Below are 22868 nucleotides of genomic sequence, written 5' to 3'. Positions count from 1 at the left end.
TTTTTATTAGTTTACGTTTTTATACGCAAATAAGTTAGAATGTCTATTTACAAAAAAAAGATGTGTTAAAAAAGAAACTTTATATTAATCAAATCATTTGGTGGATAGCTTTATGCTAACTAATTCTGGTATAAGAGTCATGTAATAAAAATAATCGTGGTTTTAACTAAATAAGGATATCTTGGAAATTCCTCTTTTTGTATCACAATGCAATGCTAGCTTTGCTTTTTACCTTTATAATCTTATTATATGTATTTTTATTTTTGACGTTATGCATTAATTATTGCATAAAAGGGACGTAAAGTAACCTATTTGTCCTATGTGATGTTATTAGAACGAAAAGAAGACATTACTAAAGTAATTTTTCTAATTCATCTTCTAGTATAGCATTATATTTGTTCGTACAGAACGCATCGTATTATGACTAGGTGAGATTTTCCACAATAGATCCTTAGTTAATCAATGTTTTTTAGAAGTTCACTCGGTAAGCCTCAGTAACCCTCTGTCGCCAAGAATATGAAGCAAATTGTCTTAACCCTATTCCAACTGTACCCCTATCAGTTTTTTTTGCATAACTTTGCATGACCAAATTTTTAGTCGAAGTAGTTCTAAAAACACATGCTAGTTATTTCTTTATTTAGAGAGCGACTAATCCGGTTTACTGAAAAGCAGTTGTTGTGCTGTATTAACAAGTAAGAGTGTACTAGAATAAACACAACGCGGGTTTTTACCGTCATTGTAAATGGATGTCTAACATTTTGCATGTAAGAAGCCACAAAAAGGATGTTACGCATGCTTTCCGTTTTATAAACAAGGTAAAATTCGAAACCATGCTGACGAAATAAATTATAAACTCAAAAGTTGCTTTGTCAACTATATAGGTAAGATGAAAATGAAAATTCAGTTTTTTGGCTTTAATAGAACAATCTCTAAAGGTTAATTAGACAAAACCAATGTGATAAGCTTTAAAAGACTGCGTCTAATTAAAATACTTATGACATCATAAGAATTCACGAAGGTTGAGCAATATGCCACATTTTTCAGCATCATTTCATCAAACCGGGAAAAACATATCATACTAAGTTTCAAGTATTTATTTCAATTTCTGCCGAAGTTATAGGACATTTTACTTAAACAAAACGGAAAATGTTTAATATTGCTGACAAGGGAATGGTCTTTGGAACTAATTATTTTTGAGTTTTGTTTAAAATTTTGGTTACCTCCTTGTAATGATATTAAAACATAATATATCACTCAAGCTGTTAAATATAGCCACATGCATTTAATTTTAATGGGTTAACTCTGTAACGTTGTATTTCTTTTAAAAAAAATGCATACTCCATATGGAACACTATATGTGCACGGTTTACACTTGACCGCTTAAGCGTCTAGCCTCTGCACAAGGCACTCAAGTCGGTGTGTGATACAAAGTTAAATAGGGTCTAACATATTGATTAGGGTCTAACATAGTAATGACAGCTTGCGCTTACAATTGTATTGAACTTGTTAAGAAATTTTATAAAGGCTGCATCTCTGTAATCAAAGTAAGCTTATTACCTGTCCTAATCACTTGCATGATTTTTAAGGAATTCTCATATTTTCTGGTTAGAAAATCAATAAACATTTTTAAAGACAGGAAACCTGAAGAATTTAGTAGCTGTGGCTAATTTTGTTTTACTCCTTTATTTTATCTTGATTAAAAAAAATAGCTATACGTTCTTAATGTTGGTTCTGATAAAAGGTATGTCTTTTGTCTCCATCGGCTCCAATCTACATAAACAGCACTTTTTTAAATTGATCATGGCACTTGAATGTTATTCCAGTTAATAACATACAGCTATGCTTCTTAATTAAGGCACATTACTCATAATATTACTCATTGATTCTATTTTATGGTAAAGACGCTATTAGATTTAATAATCAAAAATGAGAACGCCAAGATACCCTTTTATAATCAGAGATCTAATTTGATAAATCTTCCTCGCAAAACTTTGAAAGTAATTACATTATGCCATTGTTAAAAAAAGTTGGTGTTATAATTGTGCAACTGTTATGACTATGACATGCCGACATCAGCACTGGAAAAAAGGCGTCGCTTTATTGCTATTGGAGAAATTCCAAAGTTTATTTTACATTTGCAAAAAGGTCTGAATTACACGCTAACAAACGCTGATGTGTCAAAAGAATTGTTTTATACAACACGCGATGTTTTAATATATGATTCGAAGTATTTCCATTAGTAGAGACTTTTAATTGCATCGATTCCTGATTCAACATCTGCGATGTTATGAATATAACGCCACCTCTGAATCAAGAAACACGTGAAAAAAAATATTTTTTCGCAGAGAAATTTAAAAGTACCTTCAACTTTTTAAAATTCACCATACGAAATCGGGTAAATATTTGTGAAGCATAGAGCCGAGGTCAAATTATTTAAAATTATAGTATAACAAGTAGTGATGAAACATATGTTTTCGAAGTAAGCTATGAAAATGCCACATACACTGCGGTTCTCTTAATTTTGAAATTCTGGTAAAATAAATAGGAATAAGCTAATCTCAGTAAAAAAATTAATAATGTTTATAACTAAGAATACTGGGCACTAGTTAAAATTAAAGAACCCAAGGGTCTTTAAGCTCCAACGTTCAGACTCATTTCACCGAATCTCAAAAACACACAGTGCAAATGACATTCTAAAATGATAAAGGTAATAAATGTTTGCTTATGGCTTATGTCAGCAATATTGCTGTGACATCATCCGAAGGTTAAATTTTTCCAAAATATTACTATCTCCTAAAAAATTCCATAACTTTAGTTTTAGAAAAAAAATTAACATTCTGCTCTGAATTTCCGACAGCCAAATGAAATTCATTTAACCTATTTTCCGTTTGTTACACAATTCCCATACAAAGAATTCTTTGAGTTCTAGCAAGATGCAGAAGTTTGAGTTTAAAATCCTAAGATATGGTTATATTGCCTATAAATGTACTTTGTATTTTCCCACCCACTATCAATTAACCACGTTGACAAACATTAAATAAAGCAGTTTATTGATTTGTAGTAGGCAATTTACGCATCAAGTCACTTTGACAATAAAACAGTAGATCAGAAGTTACAGGTTTAGGACATCCTCCCAATTGCATTCACTTAAACCCAACCTTAAACAACATTCTTCAATTTGAATCTTACACTAATCATTTTTAAACCAGAACCATTTAAAAATAAAAATGTGACTGCCCATGGCGTGAAGTCGGATAATACAACAGGAGTTGTAAACTTTTTAATTCGTATTTTTCTACACCTTGTTTTTCGCTAGATCAAAGATGTCTCTTCTTGTGCAAACACATACTAATTACTATTTCCTTAATTGGTCATTGTCTTTTTTGATATTCAATTGTCGCCTACGTCTCTTGTACTCAACAAATTATATTGTAGCAATTATGCGAATGTGGAAAATTTTGGCTCTTATCATTAAATGATTACCAGTTGCCGTTATGACGACTTAATTAAAAATTTGTTTCCAGTATTCACGTCTTTAACTGCAGCGCCTCATATACAAAAAAATACTTTGTGTATTTTGAATCCAGTTTTTCAATTATTAACTCAAGGTCGCTACATCCGTGTCACAATATCACTATAGACATATACATTACAAAAATAAAGTACTTTAGAAGTTTAGAGAGAAGAAAAATTTAGTTATAGTTGTTTAGAAGAAAAAAAAGCGGATTTGATGACTCAATAAATTCTCCTAACACATTTAAGGATACCAAATTGCTTTAGACACCAAATAACTTTCTGTTTATTATTCATCAAAATTATCGTTTGTTTTGATGAGTAAATCACTACACCATCAATAATTACATATAAATTGTAGACGAAGTTTTTTTTGTGTAGGATTAAGACACTTTATCTGATTTGCTTAAAAAATTAAAATAAAAACCTACGCAACGCATTTCTTGCTTAGAGCGAATGATCCTTTTGAATGTAATTTTTCAATGACAGTTGCTGGAATATGGAAAACATTGGGCAAAATTGCTCCCACCATGCGCTGATGTAACTGCTGAAGACTAGGCCGTCATGTTATAGTAAAATGATGAATTAGGCTACCCAACGGTATAAAAAAGTGAACCGTCGAAGAATTGATCTTCTATAAACTGCGCCTTACGTATCAGGAAGCTGATTATTTTGCTGACTATAAAAGAAACGACTTTTGAATAACGTGCAGTGCCACAAGGGTTAATATATGTTACATTCTCTACTTAAAAAAGCATGATTTTATAAAAATTACATTATGACCTTTCAAAACGCCAGACAGCTTTTAGGCGATAAACCTAAAAGGATAGATGGCAGCGATTATCTTTTAATAAAAAACATGCTAGTTTGAACATGCAAAATTGAAGTTTTATATTTATTGGCGCGCCTGCCTAATTGAGCAGGAAAATACGTTACTTTTGTCTTTCCAGCATATATTGTCAACAATGAAAAACGTTGAACCTTAACTAACATTTTGTGTTGGTTAATGAAAAACGTGGAGCGACTTGTTAAAGTTATGGACTCTATAGTTGATTTCATAATACACAGTTGCGATTCCGTAGGTAATAAATAGTTTCGATTATTCCACTAAAACTTATAATTTTTGTAATTAATATTAACTAAGACACCGGAAATCAAGCCACCCCTAATGATCCATTTTGTAGTGACTTGCTAAGTTTCCAATTTCAGGGCAACAAGTTTACCCACGTACAAAGATTACATAAAAGCAGAGGTTCAAACTCTGAATATCAACATATCAACATCCACTTAAGCATTTTTGAAGAAATTGAATGTTGAAATTTCACAATAATTCACAAAGTTGTTTTGTATATATTTGCATTTCCTTTTGAAAAAAATGCAATATACCTTCTTTTTTTCTGTATAAGGATTGAATCTTAGCCACCATTTTGGCTTTGTCTATTTTACTTGGTTACTTCTTCTGCACTAAGGAGTTAGATACTGTGGAAATCGTCTAATATGCGTTTTGCAGCCATACTTCCCAGCTATCTGACTCTATCGTATTTCACATTGCATCATTAACTACAGCTCATATGGTAATATTACCAAACTGAATTTGATCTAAGAGATGCATTGTTTTCTGTAAATTAAAAAAAATTGAGGCCTTTTTCCATGAGGTTTTCCCAGTTCCGCAAGAATGGAAAACAGAGTTTTTTTATTTCAACTGCTTTAGGTTCGTCGAATTATTATTGTGGTAGGCTTGAATTGAAAAAATGATTTTAGTTAATTTGTGCTGTAAAACTGTTTTTATTAGCTTACGTATTTATTGCATCATTTTATTTGATTATAGATACGCAATTTACTTAGAATGTCTATTAACAACAACAACAAAAAGATATGTTAAAGCAAAACTTTATACTAACCAAATCATTTGATTCTTTTATGCTAACTAGTTCTTGTATCAGAGTCATGTAGTAATCGTGAGTTTCACTAATATAGACCTTGGAGGTTTTTCCTCTTTTTGTATCGCAATGGAATTGTACATAAAAAGGATGAAAAAAATTTCACAATCTTATTATATGTTTTTTTTATTTTTCAGGTGTATGCATTAATGATTGCATAAAAGGGACGTAATATAACCTATTTGTCCTATGTGCTGTTATTAGAACGAAAAGAAGATTTCATTAAAGTATTTCTTCGAATTCATCTTCTAGTATAGCATTATATTCGTTTCTATAGAACGCATCGTATTAATTATCAAAATAGACCCTTCGTTAAATGTTTTTTAACAATTCACTCGGTAACCCTCTAAACCCTTTGTCACCAAATATGTGAAGCAAAATGTCTCAATATATACATGTTTGAATCCCTTTCTATATCAGGTTGTTCGGTTAGTTTTTATTTTAATACTCATTGTCCCTCTATGATCCAAAAATAGTGACTCTGACGAGGGACGCATGAATGCTCTTAAACAAATCCACGAGATTAAGACAAGTTTGCTTTCGATGTAATTCTTGACATGATTGCCACATGTTAGTTAAAAAGATTTTTAGCCCAAGTAGTTCTAACAAAACATGGAAGCTATTTTTTAATCTAAAAAGCGACTAATTCGTATAGTATAATTACAGTATAATTTTTTTCGTTTAAAAACAGTTTTTCTGCTGCACTAAAGAATAAGAGTGTATTAAAAAGAACACAACGCGAGCTTTTACGGTCATTGTAAATAGACATCTAGAATTTCGCATATGAGAAACTGCAAAAAGGATGTTGCATGCTTTCCTGTTTAAAAAGAAGTCAAAATTCGTAATAATGCTGAGACATGCTTACGCTCTCTGAGGAAATAAATTAAAAAACTTACATCTTCATATGTGAGCTATAAAGGAAAGATGAAGTAGTTCTGTTTTTTGGCTTTATTAGAACATCCTTAAAGGTATAATTACACAAGGTCAATGTAGTTGTGATAAGCGTTGAAAGATTGTGCCAAATTAAGATATTTATGACATCACAAGGATTCGCCAAGGTTGAGCAATATACGTAACATATGCTTACATGTCAATATGTGAGCTTGAACATGCTTATCAGCGTTATGTTTATAAAAGAACATGTATACATAAACATGTAAAATCTCTTCTATTATAAACGTACAAAAGACAGAAACAATTTTGCTAGATCGGCTAAATTGCTTTCAACAAGTTCCTGGATTAATATCATTTCTGAATTTTTGATTGTAAGGCACTTCACTACAACCTATATTTCTCTTGACGAACTCGTTCGACTCTGCGTGGGAGCCAAGAGAACAATAGATGAAGGGACTTGATTGAAATGAGTAGAGATTGTGGCAAAATCTTTGCAAAAATGTAGCATTTTAAAAACGCAAAAGACAATTTTTGGAACCAGTTAAGATTGACACATACCGCGATTTTGTGCTCTCTACACCATCGTTTTATTCAACATTCAGAAGAAATTAGGTTGTTTTTAATATGGCATTAATCAGCGTTGTTGGCATACGCCATATAAGTTAAAATGTTTTCGAAATCTACATTTTCTTAGCTTCTTATTTATTTATTTGTTTGTTTGTTTGTTTGTTTGTTTGTTTGTTTGTTTGTTTGTTTGTTTGTTTGTTTGTTTGTTTGCTTGTTTGTTTGTTTGTTTGTTTGTTTGTTTGTTTGTTTGTTTGTTTGTTTGTTTGTTTGTTTGTTTGTTTGTTTGTTTGTTTGTTTGTTTGTTTGTTTGTTTATTTGTTTTTTTGTTTATTTGTTTTTTTGTTTATTTATTTATTTGTTTATTTATTTATTTATTTATTTATTTATTTATTTATTTATTTATTTATTTATTTATTTATTTATTTATTTATTTATTTATTTATTTATTTATTTATTTATTTATTTATTTGTTTATTTATTTATTTGTTTATTTATTTATTTATTTATTTATTTATTTAATAATATTTACATAGGATGGCCTAACCAGTTACAAAAAAGTACTGTTATCTAATAGGGTCCTGTAAATAAAATATGAACTACAACTGAAAAACTAAGTAGAAAAGTAATAGGAAACAAAAGACTAGTTGAACATCAAATAGTACGTAATTGGACCATAGAATGGTGGGCAAAATTGAACAATTTAACTTAAAATGCAAAAAATGCAACATTTATCACAATTATTAGGCCAAATGTTTTATTCGAATCTCTTTGCCAATTGTTCCACCAGGAAAGGCGGCTGGACCCAGACATATCAGAAAATTATCGTTAAATTCATTTAGTTACGAATGTGTGACGCAACTGCGAAAGCACAAACGGACTCATACGGTTAAAAGTAAATGAAGTGTAAATTTCGAAACTATTTCCACTGTCTCAGCGCGCGTTAAAGGCGCAGATTGGTACATCTATCCAAACTGCGTAACTTAGTTTAATTTGTACATCAAATGTTAGTACAGCGCGTACGCTCGCTGCGGAATTTAAGCATGCGTGCCAAGACCTCATTTATCACAAAAATGACTGAATTCAATAATATTGGAAGAGTATCGCTAAATTTATGTTGACACTTGTGTGCCACCGCTGTCATATAAACGAAGTGATACCGTTGAAATTCAATAATATGTAGTTTTTGAAATTTCCTTTACTTTCTAAGCGGGTTTCAAAGTTTATTTCAAAGAGCTCTGGGAACAATGAATATATTGTAGACCCAGACCTTTGTGAATTAAGTGTTACATTAGAATTTAAGTTGAACAAATACAGCTGGAGAAATCAAATATATTTTGATCAGATTAGGTGTATTGAAAAAGGTTTGTACATATTTCTTCATCCATGTTAATATAATATCAGAAAACAACAAAAACATTAGTTATTTTTATTATCTTGTGCGAGAGTGAGAATTTATGTGACCTAGAATACGAAGAAATGACAATAAAGGCGGGACAAAGGACGAATGACAATTGACTTTTAGCACTAGATAAAAAAGGTAAAAATTACCAGAATTTTGTTTGTTTTCTGTTCCGATAGAAAATTTCAAATTTCTATAAAAATTTATACTAAATTATTTTTTTTATTTAACAAACATTGACGGGTTAATGTTACGGTAAAGTAAAAATCCTCTTAATCAAAATTAAAAACCACCTGTTTCTTATGGCTTGTATGCTTGCCACGACGTGGCTATTTAAATAAAGAGAGGTTGATGGCGACACAGCGTTAAATGTGGCGTCATAAACATGTCAATGGGCGCATTTCTATAATATGTTCTGTCTCATTTATTCACAATAAAAAATAGCGCTTTTTATTTATCCATTACAATTATTTACCCAGGTAAACTGTTTGGAATCTATAAATACTTTTAGTGCCCTGCGAAGTGTCCTGCAAAGTGTCCTTCGAAGAGCCCTGTGAGGTGCCCTGCGAAGTGCCCTGCGAGTGTATTTAAAGCTCCCATTTGAACTACTGAAGTCGTACGAGAACATCAACCGATCAACTAGACAATCGACTTAGATATCAATCTTATTGTCGTACTGAACGTTAAGAATGAATTCACACATGAACAAGTGGTGATACGAACTTTGTTATTTGATTAGCGTTAGTATGACAAATTGAAAGCATGATTAAAAAAAATGAATATTAATAAAAACGAAATAAAAATTCAAAGTGTTACGTATGGCTGCTAATTGTAAAGGTTTAACGAATTTACTGTCTTTAAAATTAGGTTTCTACTCTCTGCATGTGGATTCATTGGTCAGCAGATGTTTCTCTTTTGCTCGTAGAGTTGGAGTAGTGAAGTGCTTGTTTACATTTTGAGATTAACAAACATTGGTTGTTGTAATCAACATTCAAACTTTCTGGTAAGCATGTTGCTTCTTAATTTCTTAATATTATGAGATTTGGTGATGTGAAAGCCTCCTTAAAGGAAGGTGAAGACATTTGAAGACATTTGTACAATTAAATTGCAAAAATAAAAATAGAAAAATAGAAATAAGTATATTAATGTCGCGTTAGGCGTGTCAAGAGAATGCTTTTGAAAAAAGAAGAAGCCTGATGATATTAAACATGCTGTAAATATGCGATCTTTCATGCTAAAAATTAAAACAGACTACACATCTCACAACAGCTTTTCATATTTTCTTTTTCCTAGCGCAGAAAACTTAAATTTTGAACTTGCAGTATGTGAAATATACAACACATTATCATGAGGATTGTTCCCTGACCCATTTTGCGGATGTACCCTGAATGTGGCCCAGTTCTATATTAATTTGGAAAGTCCACTATGACGACGTGTCAGCTTTAAATCGTCTGCAACATAGACTTTTTGTTTTGAGAGTTTGACGGCTATTCATGTGTTACTAAGGAAAGTGTTCGTTGTAGAGAGGCGTCGGCTATATATGGTTTTGTACGTTCTGTGTCGTTAGTCCTCCGTGACAACTAACTTAGTTCAGCAAAACAAAAAATTTATTCTTAACTTTACAGATGTACAAAAACATTTAGTATATATTTCTAACATTTTTACTGATATCCATAAACTTATGCGAGATGTTTACGTATACGTCACAATATGCAATGGCGAAAACGTTGTATGAAACTTAGTTTCAATCGTTTCCACTGAGAAATGCGAGCGTGATTGAAGCCGAGCTCGTCCTCATGTCTCATGCCCAAGTCTGATATCAGGAGATGTTTGACAGACTTTGTATGGCAGCTCAAAATTCGCGTCGTAAAAATATTTATTTAATAAACAAAATTTAACACTTTTGTAAAGTTGCATATGCTTCAAAAATATTTGTTTTTGTTTCAATGAAAAAGAATAATTTTGGGGCCAAAGAAGAAGCATAAAAAAACAAAAATAGAAAAGCTACACTATCACCGTGTACACAGCATGTTAGGCTCTGTTTACACAGTTGTTTTGTGTTCACAAAAACACTATCATTTCAAACTAACAAAAGTTTAGTTAACATTTTCAATATTTGCAGAAGTTTTTATTAAAAAAATGTAAAACAAGTGAAACACAAAATTATCAGTTGAAGTAAAAGCAAAGTTCGTACGTAATGGAATTAATAATCAAGATAGAATTTTAGCTTATTGTAGTTTGGAAAGAATTAATAATATTCTTGTAGTTGGATGTTAGAAGGATTCCTAGCTGAATGCATGTCATAAGGAATAGAGAATTTCTTAATTCTGTTTCATCTCTTATAATAATACAGAGAATGTGTCTGTGCGTAACAGGCAAAGTGGATGTGTTTATTTACTTTAGGTATACAAATTTCTAAAAAAAATTTTTAAGGTTTTGACAGGTTTTTGCTGACGTTCGCAAAGTTTTTAATCCCTAACATCTCCTTAGGCGTTCGTTGAGAACATACGAGCCTGTACATTATTTTAACCAGCATTTCAACCTCTACACATAACAGACAAAGAATAAACAAATTTCGCGAATTTTTTATCCGCGCTACACTGCTGATGTCAGCAAAACATCTAAAACAACTTTCTTTTTATTGACCCTTCGACTAAGTAGATTTCTCCACGGGCTTTATAGACTAGTTTCAAACTATACCATAGAAATTTTATGATAGCCTCTTTTTGGTGTTGATGGAAAAAATAATGGGGATATTTTTGTTTCTTCAGTACGAGATTGTTCTGTTGCTTATTTAAAATCAACCTTTGTATCTGATGTGAACCAGTAATATTATTACTGGTTCACATTAGATAAGGTTCGTTCGTAATAGGAGAGCTAATTTACGTCCTTTTCACCATTTTAAATTTGAGAATTATTTTATGTGTTCGTAGAGAGTTCAACCATTGTATTAATGCGTGAGTATGCGAAAAAATGATTTTTTTTTTCATTTTTCAGTGATTAGATAGCGAAAGATCTGGGCTCTTAAATGGTGCAAAATTATTTTTAAAAAAATACATTTAAGATTATTGTCCCAAAAAAATTTTGTTATGCGATATTTGTTCACACGTAATCATCTTGGGTATTAATTTTTACTACTGAATAATGTTCAATGTTATAATAATAGCCGACTCAAAGAGGAAAATGATTTCGTATGTAGTTAAAAGATTCTTTTGAAGTTGTTCTCCTATTTCTCATAAGAATATTTTCTTTTTTGTCTTCCGAAGTTGAATATAACCTACTGTGAAAAACATGGCAAAACCAGTTTATAAGTTAACAGCGAATAAAAATGTCCTATCGTCATAAAGCTTTTATATCATCAAAAAAAAGAAGAGAATCCAAAACAAAAATATTAGACTCGCCAGCTAAAAGAAGATGAAGGCAAATGGTTTGTACTGCCAGTCGTCAAGCTAGCACTAGCCGAAAAAAAATTGTAGACGCTGTGTCATCCAGCGATAGCAATGAGAGCAAAGACGAATACACAAACTTTCCGCCATGCAACTGGATCGTTGAATTAAATCTATTTACAGATTGTTCAAAAAGATCCTCTGTTTGCAAAATCTGTCACAGCCAATCTCGAATTCCATGGCGAATTCGCTTTTTGATTTTCACGACAAAAAAAATTAGGCGCCAAATTCATTGTTTAGATTGGTTAACCGCGTTCTGATTGGGCTAAAAATAGCAGTGAAACCTTTAGCCGCGAAAAAGTAGGAACCGTTTCTACTTAAGCGAATATTTCGATGCAAAAGCATAACAAACAAAACTGCGCATGCTCAGATACAATTTGCTGTCGAATTTGCCGTTCAATTCCCCGTTCCCTCTATACGGCTAATTCGCAATGCATTATGGTAGTTGTATTCTACAGTTTTCCCTCCCAGAAGCGAGAGTTTGTAAATAAATAACAGCATTCTTTTTATTGTGGCGATAATAACAAAAAGCCGTTATTGTTTGTGATAATTTTCAAATCTCCTCAAGAAAATCATTATCTCCCTTATCCAAAACCCGTGTTATTGATGTAAACATTTAAATATTGTTAGTTAGTGAGGTTTTAGGAGTGAAAGAAGTCGAAATGGAAGTAATAAATAAGGATACAGATTTAGATATAATTTTAAGCTCTACAGATCTTGGGCCTAGCTTTTCTCAAAGCTCTTGTGTGGTACCAAGACCTGTTTTTAAAGAATTAACAAATGCCGAGAGGGACGAAGAAGTGGAGGAAAGAACACACGAAGATATAAGTCAATGGTCAACTGATCTTGCAGCTATGCCTTCGATCACCCAGGAGAAAATTCACCAATATTTAGTTCTTGGAAATAGCTGTGATAGCAAGCCGAAGGGTGCTACAAAGCATAAAATTCTTGGATACCAACTATTCAAGGAGAGCTACGTGAAGAAAGTGAGAGTTAAAAGTAATGTTATGGCTGAAAAATTAACTTTTCTTGTGAAATGTTTTGTAGCTGCTTCCATGAAAAGAGAAAAATATTCTGTTTATGTCCACCTGTGTCAAAGAAGTGGTGATATTTTGTATGCGAAATGTTTATGTAAAGCTGGAGCAGGAGGATGCTGTAAGCATGTCGCAGCAGTTCTATTTCAATTGGTTGAATACAAACAGTTGGACTTAAAAATTGTCCCTGATGACAAGACATGCACAGATTTGTTACAAAAATGGCATGTACCTGGAGAAAGTGCAAATTCTGCACCAATAAAATTTTCTGCAATGGCATTCGAGAAAGCAGACCTTACGAAAGACACAAATGAAAGTCGCAAAAGACCGTTGGTCACAGGAAATAGAAAATTTTGTTCTACACCACTGTTTGCACATGAGCCCTCAACCGAAAAAGTCAAAAAATTAGCGACAGACTTATTTGAAATAGGGCAAGGAACTTCAATGGCATATTTATTACAAGGAAATGACTATAAACCATCATCATTTTATGACACATCTATAAAAGAATTTAATTTTGAACAGACAAACAGTGAAACAGTTGAATTACGTCCGACAGTTAATTTATTTTTGCAGGCTCTTGACTTTGAACCAGAAATAGCAGAGTTATCAGATGAGCAAAAGTCATTTGTAAACAATTTCATTCATGTCAATGCCGAACAAGTTCGAGACATAGAAAAATCCACATGTACTCAGTATAAATGTGATATGTGGTACACAGAAAGAAAGAAACGCATAACATCATCCAATTTTGGATCTATTATAAATAGAAGAAAAAATATACATCCAAAAAGCATATTACAAAAATGTCTAAATAAAAATAAAAACTTTACATCAGAGGCCTGCAAATGGGGCTTAGAAAATGAAGTTAATGCTCTAAACTGGTATCAAACCGAGAAAAATATTGAAGTCGAAAAATGTGGTTTCGTTATTAATCCAAAATGGCCGTGGTTAGGTGCAAGTCCTGATGGCGCAACAACTTTGAATGGGAATGCTCGATTGATTGAGGTGAAGTGCCCATATTCAAAAAAGGATTGCTCTATTTCTGACGCATGCAAAGATAAAAATTTTTTTTTACAAATATCGAATGGCAAGCCAAAACTCAAAGAAAGACATAATTATTTTCACCAATGTCAAGGTGTGATGGCAGTAACACAAGTCAATGAAATTGATTTTATTGTTTATACAAAAGTTGACCGACATGTGGAAACAATAGTTTTTCAAAAGGAAAAATGGAACAGAATTACTTTGCCTGAGCTAACACACTTTTATTTCACTTTCATGCACAGCAACATTACAGAACAACAGTGTGAGTAAATAAAATTGTTTCCTCACAATATTGTTTTGTCTTTATATTTCATGATCTAGTATATATATATATATAGTGTACGAAAGTTTATAATTTTTAGTCATTCGTATTTACATCTGGTACCAACTGTGGTAAAAAATTAACTAAATAACAACAAATAACCCATATCTTATTGAGTTCAGCAGCCATTGATAGTTTGAAAACTGTTTGTAAAATTCGGTAATTTTTTATACGTTCGATTGCTCGTTCGACATGTACACGTACAGATGCTATTCTTCTAGTTTCGTTTTCCTCTAATAAACTTAGCTGAGGTTTTCCATCTAAAAATGGTGGAATATTTAATGTTACTCCATCAGGTAAATCTTCCTCGAGCTCAAATCCTCTATCAGCCATCACAGAATCCCCAGGCTCTAGCAAATCGTATATACCACTATCTTTTGTTATTCGTTTATCCGAAAAGCGTCCACCATACAAATCAGAGACAAATGTCACTGATCCATCAGGAGCTATTCCGACTAATCCTTTTGCTGTATTATGGTGTTTGTAATTTGAAAAGGTACTGGACTGTGTGCGATATGACGTAGGCATTTCCACAAATACTTCTGTACAATCTAATATGACACGGGTATTTGGGTAACTTTTTTGAAAACATTTCGGCATTCTATTTTGTACTGTTTCTTTTGAAGCCCATATTGGAAGCATACGGAATTGTGAATGTAAAAAATCTGTCCATGTAATCAATATTCTGCTTATGTGACTTGTCGACATATTAAATCGAACAGCCATATCTTCTAACAAAAGTCCACATCGAATTCGAACCAGTATCATAAAGAATTCTTCTTCTGCGCTCAATGATCGTGATCGGCCTCGTTTTGTAGAGTTTATATTTTTTGTATTTTCAGTGTTAGTATTTGAACCCCAATATATTAGTTTATTTGCAGCTGGTTGTAAATATTCTAAAACTGCTTTGAATAATTTATAAGATTCGAATCCGGTATAAAACTTAAAGTGTGCTTCATTGTGTTTAAACCGGTCAATTGAAAATGCTATGTCACTTATAGTGGCTTGTTGTTTTTCAATAGTTTGATCAAGTTCCTTTTCATGAATTCTCATACAACTAATTTCGGCTCTCAATTTTTCCAACTCTTGTTTTAACTCTTCCTCCACAGATAATTCTGCAGCAATGTCATTTGTCGTAGCCCTCACAGGAGAAAATAGTTGCAATTTACAGTTTGTACTGTTGAGAGTTTTTCTTGGTTTGCTAGCTGTTGGTTTGATAGTTTTTGGGACTATTGTGGGAACATTGTTCATATATGTCTTCTTTCCACCAGTGAAATGAACAGAGCAAACTCTATGCGATGTAGAAGGTACAAAATCCTTTCTACTGATCATAAAAAGCCATTTCTTTCGAAGCTCTGAGTCTTTAGGAATGACATAAAAAGATAAGTCTGGATTCTTCTTTGAGTTGTTTTGACAGAGAGGTACACAGCAAGTTATCCCTCCTCCTTTACTTTTAGCTTGCAATAAAAAGCTTGAACTTGATGAAAAGTTTGAGCCAATGCTTGCAGGAGAGCCCAAGTTTTGAAAAAAACTGTTGTCTTGATTAGAATTTTGTATATCGCTTTGGTTTTGAGTAGAATTAAGGATGAAGTGTACTTGTTCGGCCATTTTTGTTACTACGAATGGTTTGTTTACGTTTTCGCGGAATACAACTACCATAATGCATTGCGAATTAGCCGTATAGAGGGAACGGGGAATTCGCTTCGTGACTTCGTTAACGGAGCACAAAAACTTTCGAGCTGGATTGGGAACGAAGTTTATTTTGCAATGTAACAATGAAGCATGCAACATGGTGGAAGATTGTTTCACCACTCAAAAGAGAAACAGAAGATGTGAACAAAACTTGTTAACAAATAGTCGTTACCATAGTGAACAATTATTATACAGATGTATAAGATTTCTGTAAGAAACTTAAAAGCTTTTTTTCACAGTTTTATATTTTTAAAAGCGCATCACTTACGTCGTGAATCTCGTTTACAAAACTATAAAGGATGTGGGGGTATAGAGCACGCTTTGCGAAGGATGTAGGGGTGGAGAGCACGCTTAGCGTGGAGAGGAATCTTTGATCTAAAATTCTTTTTTTTATTTCTTGAGAATGAGCAGAACGCGAGTTATGATGAGTTTTCTGACAATTAGAGGTTAAAAACTGTGGAAAAATTTTTAATACTAAATAACTCCAAAAGTAAAAAACAATAAGAAAAAATTAAAAAAGCGTTTTTAGATCAATGTCTTGTGACCACAAAAAAGCATACAGGAAACTTGAAAAATTAGTAGTATTGTAAAAGGAGTAGTTTTGTAGGAGAGGGGTCATTTTCTTTTCGTGTCTATTAATATATCAAAATAAAGTTTTGGTTTTGGTTTTAAAAAATCACACCTATTTTGTATACTCACGCCTTAACCTTTTAAAATTCTTCTTGTAAAATCAACTTCGAAAATTTTTAGACATCTAGGAAAGGTGACTGCTTTTCTAAAAAATGGCAAATAGCTATGTACTATTAGCTATGTAGATTCTTTTTCCGATTTCACTCGTTTTCTTTCTTCGAACTCGTCAACTGCTGCTTCAATTTTTTATTTTTTCAATTTAAATTTGATTTTAAATTCTATTTTGGGAGTTAATATTTTCGTTTATAGTCAAAATTATTACCTCCAGAGTAAGATGGTAATGAAGCATGAGCTATTTAAAAGATACATTTGATGCACAAATCACACTAGCTCGTACTAAATCACAGTAAGATTACATTTCTTAAAATATTACCCGTCGTCCGTTTGTTTGTGTGTGAGCTAAAATGCTAGCGGTGACTGGCGATTTTTTCTAAAAGAATGTTAAGAAACTTTTTTGACAAATCAACTGCTGTTAGTCTCAATCATATTGGCTATCACGTGACAAATTGTATGTGCCCCTGGGGCTAAGTTTACTTCACCGATTTATGGTCTCTGCGGAGGAGGAGATTTTAAAAAATATAAAACTTACTAATAATAATCAGAGAAATACATAGTAAAACAAAAATACATAATTATATAAATAACATCCCACACTTTCACGTCTTTTACTGCAACTTTGTGAGTTTATCCAAACTTCGTTCCCAGACTGTTTTTCTGTAGCTTACTTCTACCTGATCTGACACACTACTTTGTTGCTTTCACATAACATAGAGCATTGCCATATAATCTATTAATTTTAAAAATATGTATTATCGCAAGGGTGATGATAATCTTTACTTAACCTATTAAAATCGGATTAACTTCGGAAATTTCGGTAGAACTTTCATATGCGTGTCGGTAAAGGATTAGAAAATATTAAACTTTTAATTTTTTTAACAAACTGGCTTTCAGCAAGTTTCGATTGCTAATTGCAGCTGAAATCAGAGAGGTACTGTTGATATATAAAACCTTTTCCACTTTAACTTTATTAAAATAACAAAAGAAAGTGAAGTCGACATCCATTTGTTGTTTTAGACAGACAGGAATATATATAAGAATTTATAATGTAAAAGAAGCTGATTTATACATCCAACATACAAGATGACACGTACAATAAAACAGATCGATGAAAAATGTGGCACAAAAAACAATATGACAGCCTTGTCAACCTTTTCAGCCGTCACGTCCATGACAATCTCAATAATGGCCGTACCGTTGAATCTGATTATCATAATTTGCATAATGAAAGCAAGGAAAACAAAGTTTAAAAATTTGTTTTATAAGTTACTCCTAAATATTGCTTTCGCTGATTTATTTACTGGCTTTATAGCGTCACCAGCATCCGTCAATTTTCACATCAAAGAAGCATTTTTTAATGAAGACGTCAATTATGCCGACGCACTTGTTTTACACTTATCAGTTTTTATCACGGACGCCGTAGCATTAATTACGATGACGTTATTATGTGTTGATAGAATGACAGCGCTTATATTTCCTATTAAATATCATAAAGGGATAAAAGGGCGTACAGAGAACATTATTGTTATTATGACGTGGCCGTTGGGCGTAATATTCGTTATTCCGTATTTTAAGCTGCATTTTATTAAAGAGTTAGCCGTGTTTTCTGCAGTCAACGTCACAGTAGCAGTTTCCTCCATGATTATTACGACAGTCGTCTATAAAACAAGGTTTCAATTGAAACCAAAAAACAAACCAAATCATTCATCGTCTGTTGTATCAACAAATCAAGTTGAACTTTCTGTTGATTCTGACGTCAAATCGACTCCGACAGAAAAACGACATTCAAAAGTCGGATTTGCGAGCACGATTGTCGCAAACAAAAATGAAGGACTTGTTAATAATAGTTCTTCAAACGCGGACTTTTCTACCGAGATGACAGAAGAAATAACATCAAATGAACGTAAGCCAAGAAGTAGCACGGTTCAATCTGTTTTATGTTACTTACGTATACGACCCGACGCTAGAAAAAGTAGTATTACTGACAACTTAAGTCCTCGCATGACAATACAACGTAAAGCTACAAGAACATTTTTCTATATGTTGCTCGTTTTTGTGATCACGTACTTGCCGACATGTATTATGATGGCCTACATGAACTTATGTGTGACGTGCGATTGTGGAGTCATTCACGCTATGCGAGATTTATCGATCATATCGATACTATCGAGCTCTGTGTTTCGACCAACGAGTTTTATTTTAAGCTTAAAACATTTAAGAGCATCAGTTTACGAGTTCATATGTTCAAGAAAATAAGAATTAGAAAATGTTTGAGAAAAAAGGTAGTTGGAAAATTGATAGTTCCATAGACAGCACCATGTTTTAGCATGTTCAGAAAGTTGAAAAACGATGAAATATATAGCTGTTGACACGGAAGGCAAGGTACAAGAAATAAATATAAGCAAATATAACAGAGCAAATTTAGAAAACATATCTAAAGAAAATCACATTATCCTTATTATTCCTTAATGTTCTTTGTGATTAATATATATAAAGAATAAATATAGATAAACTAATAAATTTGTATTCTATGGCTGTGTGGTTAAGTTGATTTTGCTTGTATTAGTACAAAGCTAAATTCGACCTTGCGTGTCGAAAGAGTCGTGTTGAAAAGCATGTGATACGAATTATTAGTTTTAAATAGATCAAATAAGAAAGAATCAACTTGACTTCATTAAGACAGAAACCTTCACATTTTTAAAGTTCTTGGTAAAATCTGCATAAATAAACAAACATAAAATTCACCAACTCGTGAAAGTTTGAGCGCGAAACATTTATTCAGCCTTGAAGAGAAGCGATGGTTTTCATTGGGAAGATACGAAAGCTAAAGTGAGACAAAATTCAACTTTTAGGTACGGAACAATAACCGCGTTATATTAATAAAGTTGGATGGCCATTTCAGTAACTTCAAAATTGAACTTACAAGTTTAAAATTTAAAACTCAAAGCTACGTCCAGGCTTTTATTTTCTACAACTTGAAATTTTGCATGTTATAAACGAAATAACGATGACAAAAGTTTTCCAGGGAATTAATTTTCGCAAGTTGCGCGGGTTTTTCTTAGCTATTTCGCAAAAATAAGTTTCCATGTGGATTATTCAGAAACTTGCTATTCGCAAAATTCGCGAAAATAAATACCTGTGAAAGATGATTTTTTTCTTTTTTAAAAAACGATACACACTATTTTTTTTTATCTTATACATCCAACTTCGTTTCCAGGACATCTTGTATCTTTTTGACATCGGGACGGAAACGTTTAGCATCTCTCTTTCTATCTTTATAGGATATACAAACGTGTTGTTGCAAGTTCCTCCCCTGAAAGATAAAAATCACAAGCCCAGAATTTTGCTAAGCATTGATTAGTGTTGCATATTCCCACTATTGTCAAATCTTACACTTTGTCAACATTAACAATTCCTAGATATTTTTCGCATTAACAAAGCCTGCAGTTCCTGAAATTTTTAAGCTCTTCCTTCTTACTTAATTCACAACTTATAGGAAATTATTTTTGCACAAGTTACAATCTAAATATGACAACATTGACAAACCCTGCAGTTCTTGAAATGCATAATCTCCACTTGTTATTTATTGAAAATTACTTTTGAAAAAGTTAAAATCTAACCACAAAACAAAACAACTTTTTTTAAGTATCAATAATATCACGCTTATAATTTTATTTCCGTATAGATTCGTATTGTATTAATGATGACCGTGGAACGAATTGACGAAAAATGCGGGACCACTCACAACATGACAACGCTGTCAATATTTTCAGCAGTGACGTCCTTTTCCATGATGACCATATCAGTTCCGTTAAACGTCTTAATTATCATATGTATTGTGCGTAAAAGGCGAACAACATTTAAAAACTTATTTTACAAAATGTTACTCAACATCGCTTTGGCTGATTTGCTGACGGGAATCTTAGCTACTCCGACTTCAGTTAATTTTTTTATTAAAGAAGCGAAGAGGGTAAATATCACCTTTGCTGAGACGATAGCGACGCATATTTCTGTCTTTCTTACAGACGGCGTAGCATTAATTACGATGACGTTATTATGTATTGATAGAATGACGGCACTTATGTTTCCTATCAAATATCACAAAGGGATAAAAGTACGTACAGAGAACATTATTGTTATATTGACATGGCCTTTGGGTATTTTGTTCGTCATTCCGTATTTTGAGTTGCATTTTATTAAAGAGTTAGCCGTGTTTTCTGCAGTCAACATCACAGTGGCTGTTTCCTCCATGATTATTACGACAGTCGTCTATAAAACAAGGTTTCAAAAAACAGGACGAACAGTAAAACCGCCGCCATCAGTTGATTCCACGTGCAAAAAAGTCGAATTTAAAATCAATTTAACGGCGTCACCTCCGAATTCAAAGCGAGACTCCACAAGCACACTTGTACAGTTTGCGCTTCAGAATAATCGCCGGAAACTGACCCTTGATGAGTCTCCCAAAGTGAAAGAAAGCTATTTGTCACTGGAACATGTTCATTTTCCTTGTACTGCAGACGATACTGATGAAAGGAAACGAAGGAGTAGTACGATCCAATCAGTATTATCGTATCTATCGCTACGTAACGAGACACGTAAAGGAAGTGTTACAGATAATCTGAGTCCTCGCATGAATATCCAGCGAAAAGCTACTCGAACTTTCATGTACATGTTATTAGTTTTTGTTGCTGCTTACTTGCCAACTTGCGTTATGATGATATATATGAACTTGTGTGTATCGTGTGACTGTATCGTTGTTCATATCATGCGAGATTTATCGATTATGTCGATTTTGTCGAGCTCCATATTTCGACCGACAAGTTTTATACTCAGCGTACGACATTTAAGAAAGTCGGTATTTAATTTGATCTGTCCAACCAGGAAACGAGAATGACAAATGACAGCTAAAGTCAGATTTTAGTATAATTTAGTGAATAAGAACTTAAATTAAAATTTTACACCGAATCTCTTACGTGCAACTTTCATCAGCATTAAGAACCATTAATGAATACACATTTCTTCTTTTAGTGTTTAAAATGCCATTGCAACTAGAAGTTGATTTTCTGACGGATTAGTAAATTTTACCCGCCAAATTTTAAGGGCTTACAAAACCTTTTTTAGAGATGAAATCTGGAGATTTTTTGCCTTAAAGCCTTTTTAACACAAATAATCAGGGACAGTGAGCTCTACTTGTGTTATGCTGTTATTATTTTTTGAGGGTAGCAATTTTTAGTTTACAAGTTTAATTTTTTATTTTATTTAGCATGTTTTCTTTATCAAGTTTAATTAGTGTTGTACAGATTTATGTTTGCAAAAAGCTGAACTTTTCCAAATTCACATACTTAAGCGTTTATTAAATTTTCGTCGATAAACAGTGGATAAATCTGTGGACTCGTCTATCCTTTATTGATCTCATTTGCTATTTTGTGTGTACGTAGCACTGTTATAAAATCGGGCAGAGACAGACAACGGGCATTTTTATTGAAGTGTTTATGTGATTGTGGTCTGTTTTCTCTTTGAACAAATGAGCCTGAAGTACCCGAAAATTCGTTTCCGGTTATGTCGATTCTTCTTTATATTGAAACAGCGAGGCTTGTCGTTCCGATATAAAAAGAGACAACAGGCGCGGGGAAAGGTTTGGATCATCCAAATGTTTCACACACGCCATAACAAAAGCGCTGTTCAGTTAGATTATTTTCCCAACATATTAATTTTAGTTTTGCGAAAACAAACAATGATGCCGATTTTTTGTGAGGTCTTCAATTGAAGTCGCTTTCATTTTTCTTGGAAATTCCGAAATTATGGACAAATTTTATAATTTTGATATTTTGACTTTAAGATCATATTCAGCATCATTAAATTGGTGTGTATATAACTTTTTAACTTAATCCGACATATATATGCTGTTTTGGTAGTTTTGTTGTTAAGGGGGATTTTCACGAATTCGCTTCGTGAAAATCCCCCTTTACGGTTAAAGTCTTTTTAATTTTCGCCCTGTACTAATAGCCTCGGTGCAGAGATTAATCATCACAACATTAAAAAAATTGGTTTACAGGTTGTTTTTTTGCTGTATCAATCTGAAGATTTCACATTCGTATTGAGTTTTAGGTAAAAATCACATTCTTTTTATTTAAATAAAGTCGAGAAATAGCAGCGGCACATCAAAGAAAACTAATTCGGAAAAGGTGTATATGGAAACAAAAACGGAAAAAAATGGAAAATCATTGTAAGAAAACAAATAACGATGCTGTATTTTTCCAAAATTGT

The 22868-nt window shown here is 32.6% G+C and overlaps 3 protein-coding genes across 4 annotated transcripts; 2 read left to right on the top strand and 1 right to left on the bottom strand.

The window, feature by feature from the left end:
- Positions 1–8196: 8196 nt before the first annotated feature.
- On the top strand, positions 8197–21940 carry LOC130624030 (uncharacterized). Of its 2 annotated transcripts, none has more exons than XM_057439596.1 (3): positions 8197–8451; positions 9181–9316; positions 20287–21940. In XM_057439596.1, exon 3 carries the CDS (start codon positions 20302–20304, stop codon positions 21493–21495), a length of 1194 nt encoding a protein of 397 aa, XP_057295579.1. In that variant the 5' UTR covers positions 8197–8451; positions 9181–9316; positions 20287–20301; the 3' UTR covers positions 21496–21940. The 2 variants fall into 2 exon arrangements, with proteins under 2 accessions (XP_057295579.1, XP_057295578.1); XM_057439595.1 differs by having other exon boundaries at positions 8825–9316.
- LOC130623075 (uncharacterized) lies at positions 14199–14930 on the bottom strand. Its single transcript, XM_057438576.1, has one exon. It carries the CDS (start codon positions 14928–14930, stop codon positions 14199–14201), a length of 732 nt encoding a protein of 243 aa, XP_057294559.1.
- Positions 15924–19121, top strand: LOC130624032 (uncharacterized). Its single transcript, XM_057439597.1, has one exon. It carries the CDS (start codon positions 17685–17687, stop codon positions 18855–18857), a length of 1173 nt encoding a protein of 390 aa, XP_057295580.1. The 5' UTR covers positions 15924–17684; the 3' UTR covers positions 18858–19121.
- Positions 21941–22868: the final 928 nt, after the last annotated feature.

Source organism: Hydractinia symbiolongicarpus, chromosome 13 (assembly GCF_029227915.1).
Source record: "Hydractinia symbiolongicarpus strain clone_291-10 chromosome 13, HSymV2.1, whole genome shotgun sequence".
Classification (NCBI taxonomy): domain Eukaryota; kingdom Metazoa; phylum Cnidaria; class Hydrozoa; order Anthoathecata; family Hydractiniidae; genus Hydractinia; species Hydractinia symbiolongicarpus.
This window is presented reverse-complemented; position numbering and strand designations above follow the sequence as displayed.

Coding starts and splice junctions, on each gene's coding strand:
- LOC130623075 (XM_057438576.1), bottom strand. CDS start 14,930: ATGATACTGGTTCGAATTCGATGTGGACTTTTGTTAGAAGATATGGCT.
- LOC130624032 (XM_057439597.1), top strand. CDS start 17,685: ATGACACGTACAATAAAACAGATCGATGAAAAATGTGGCACAAAAAAC.
- LOC130624030 (XM_057439596.1), top strand. CDS start 20,302: ATGATGACCGTGGAACGAATTGACGAAAAATGCGGGACCACTCACAAC.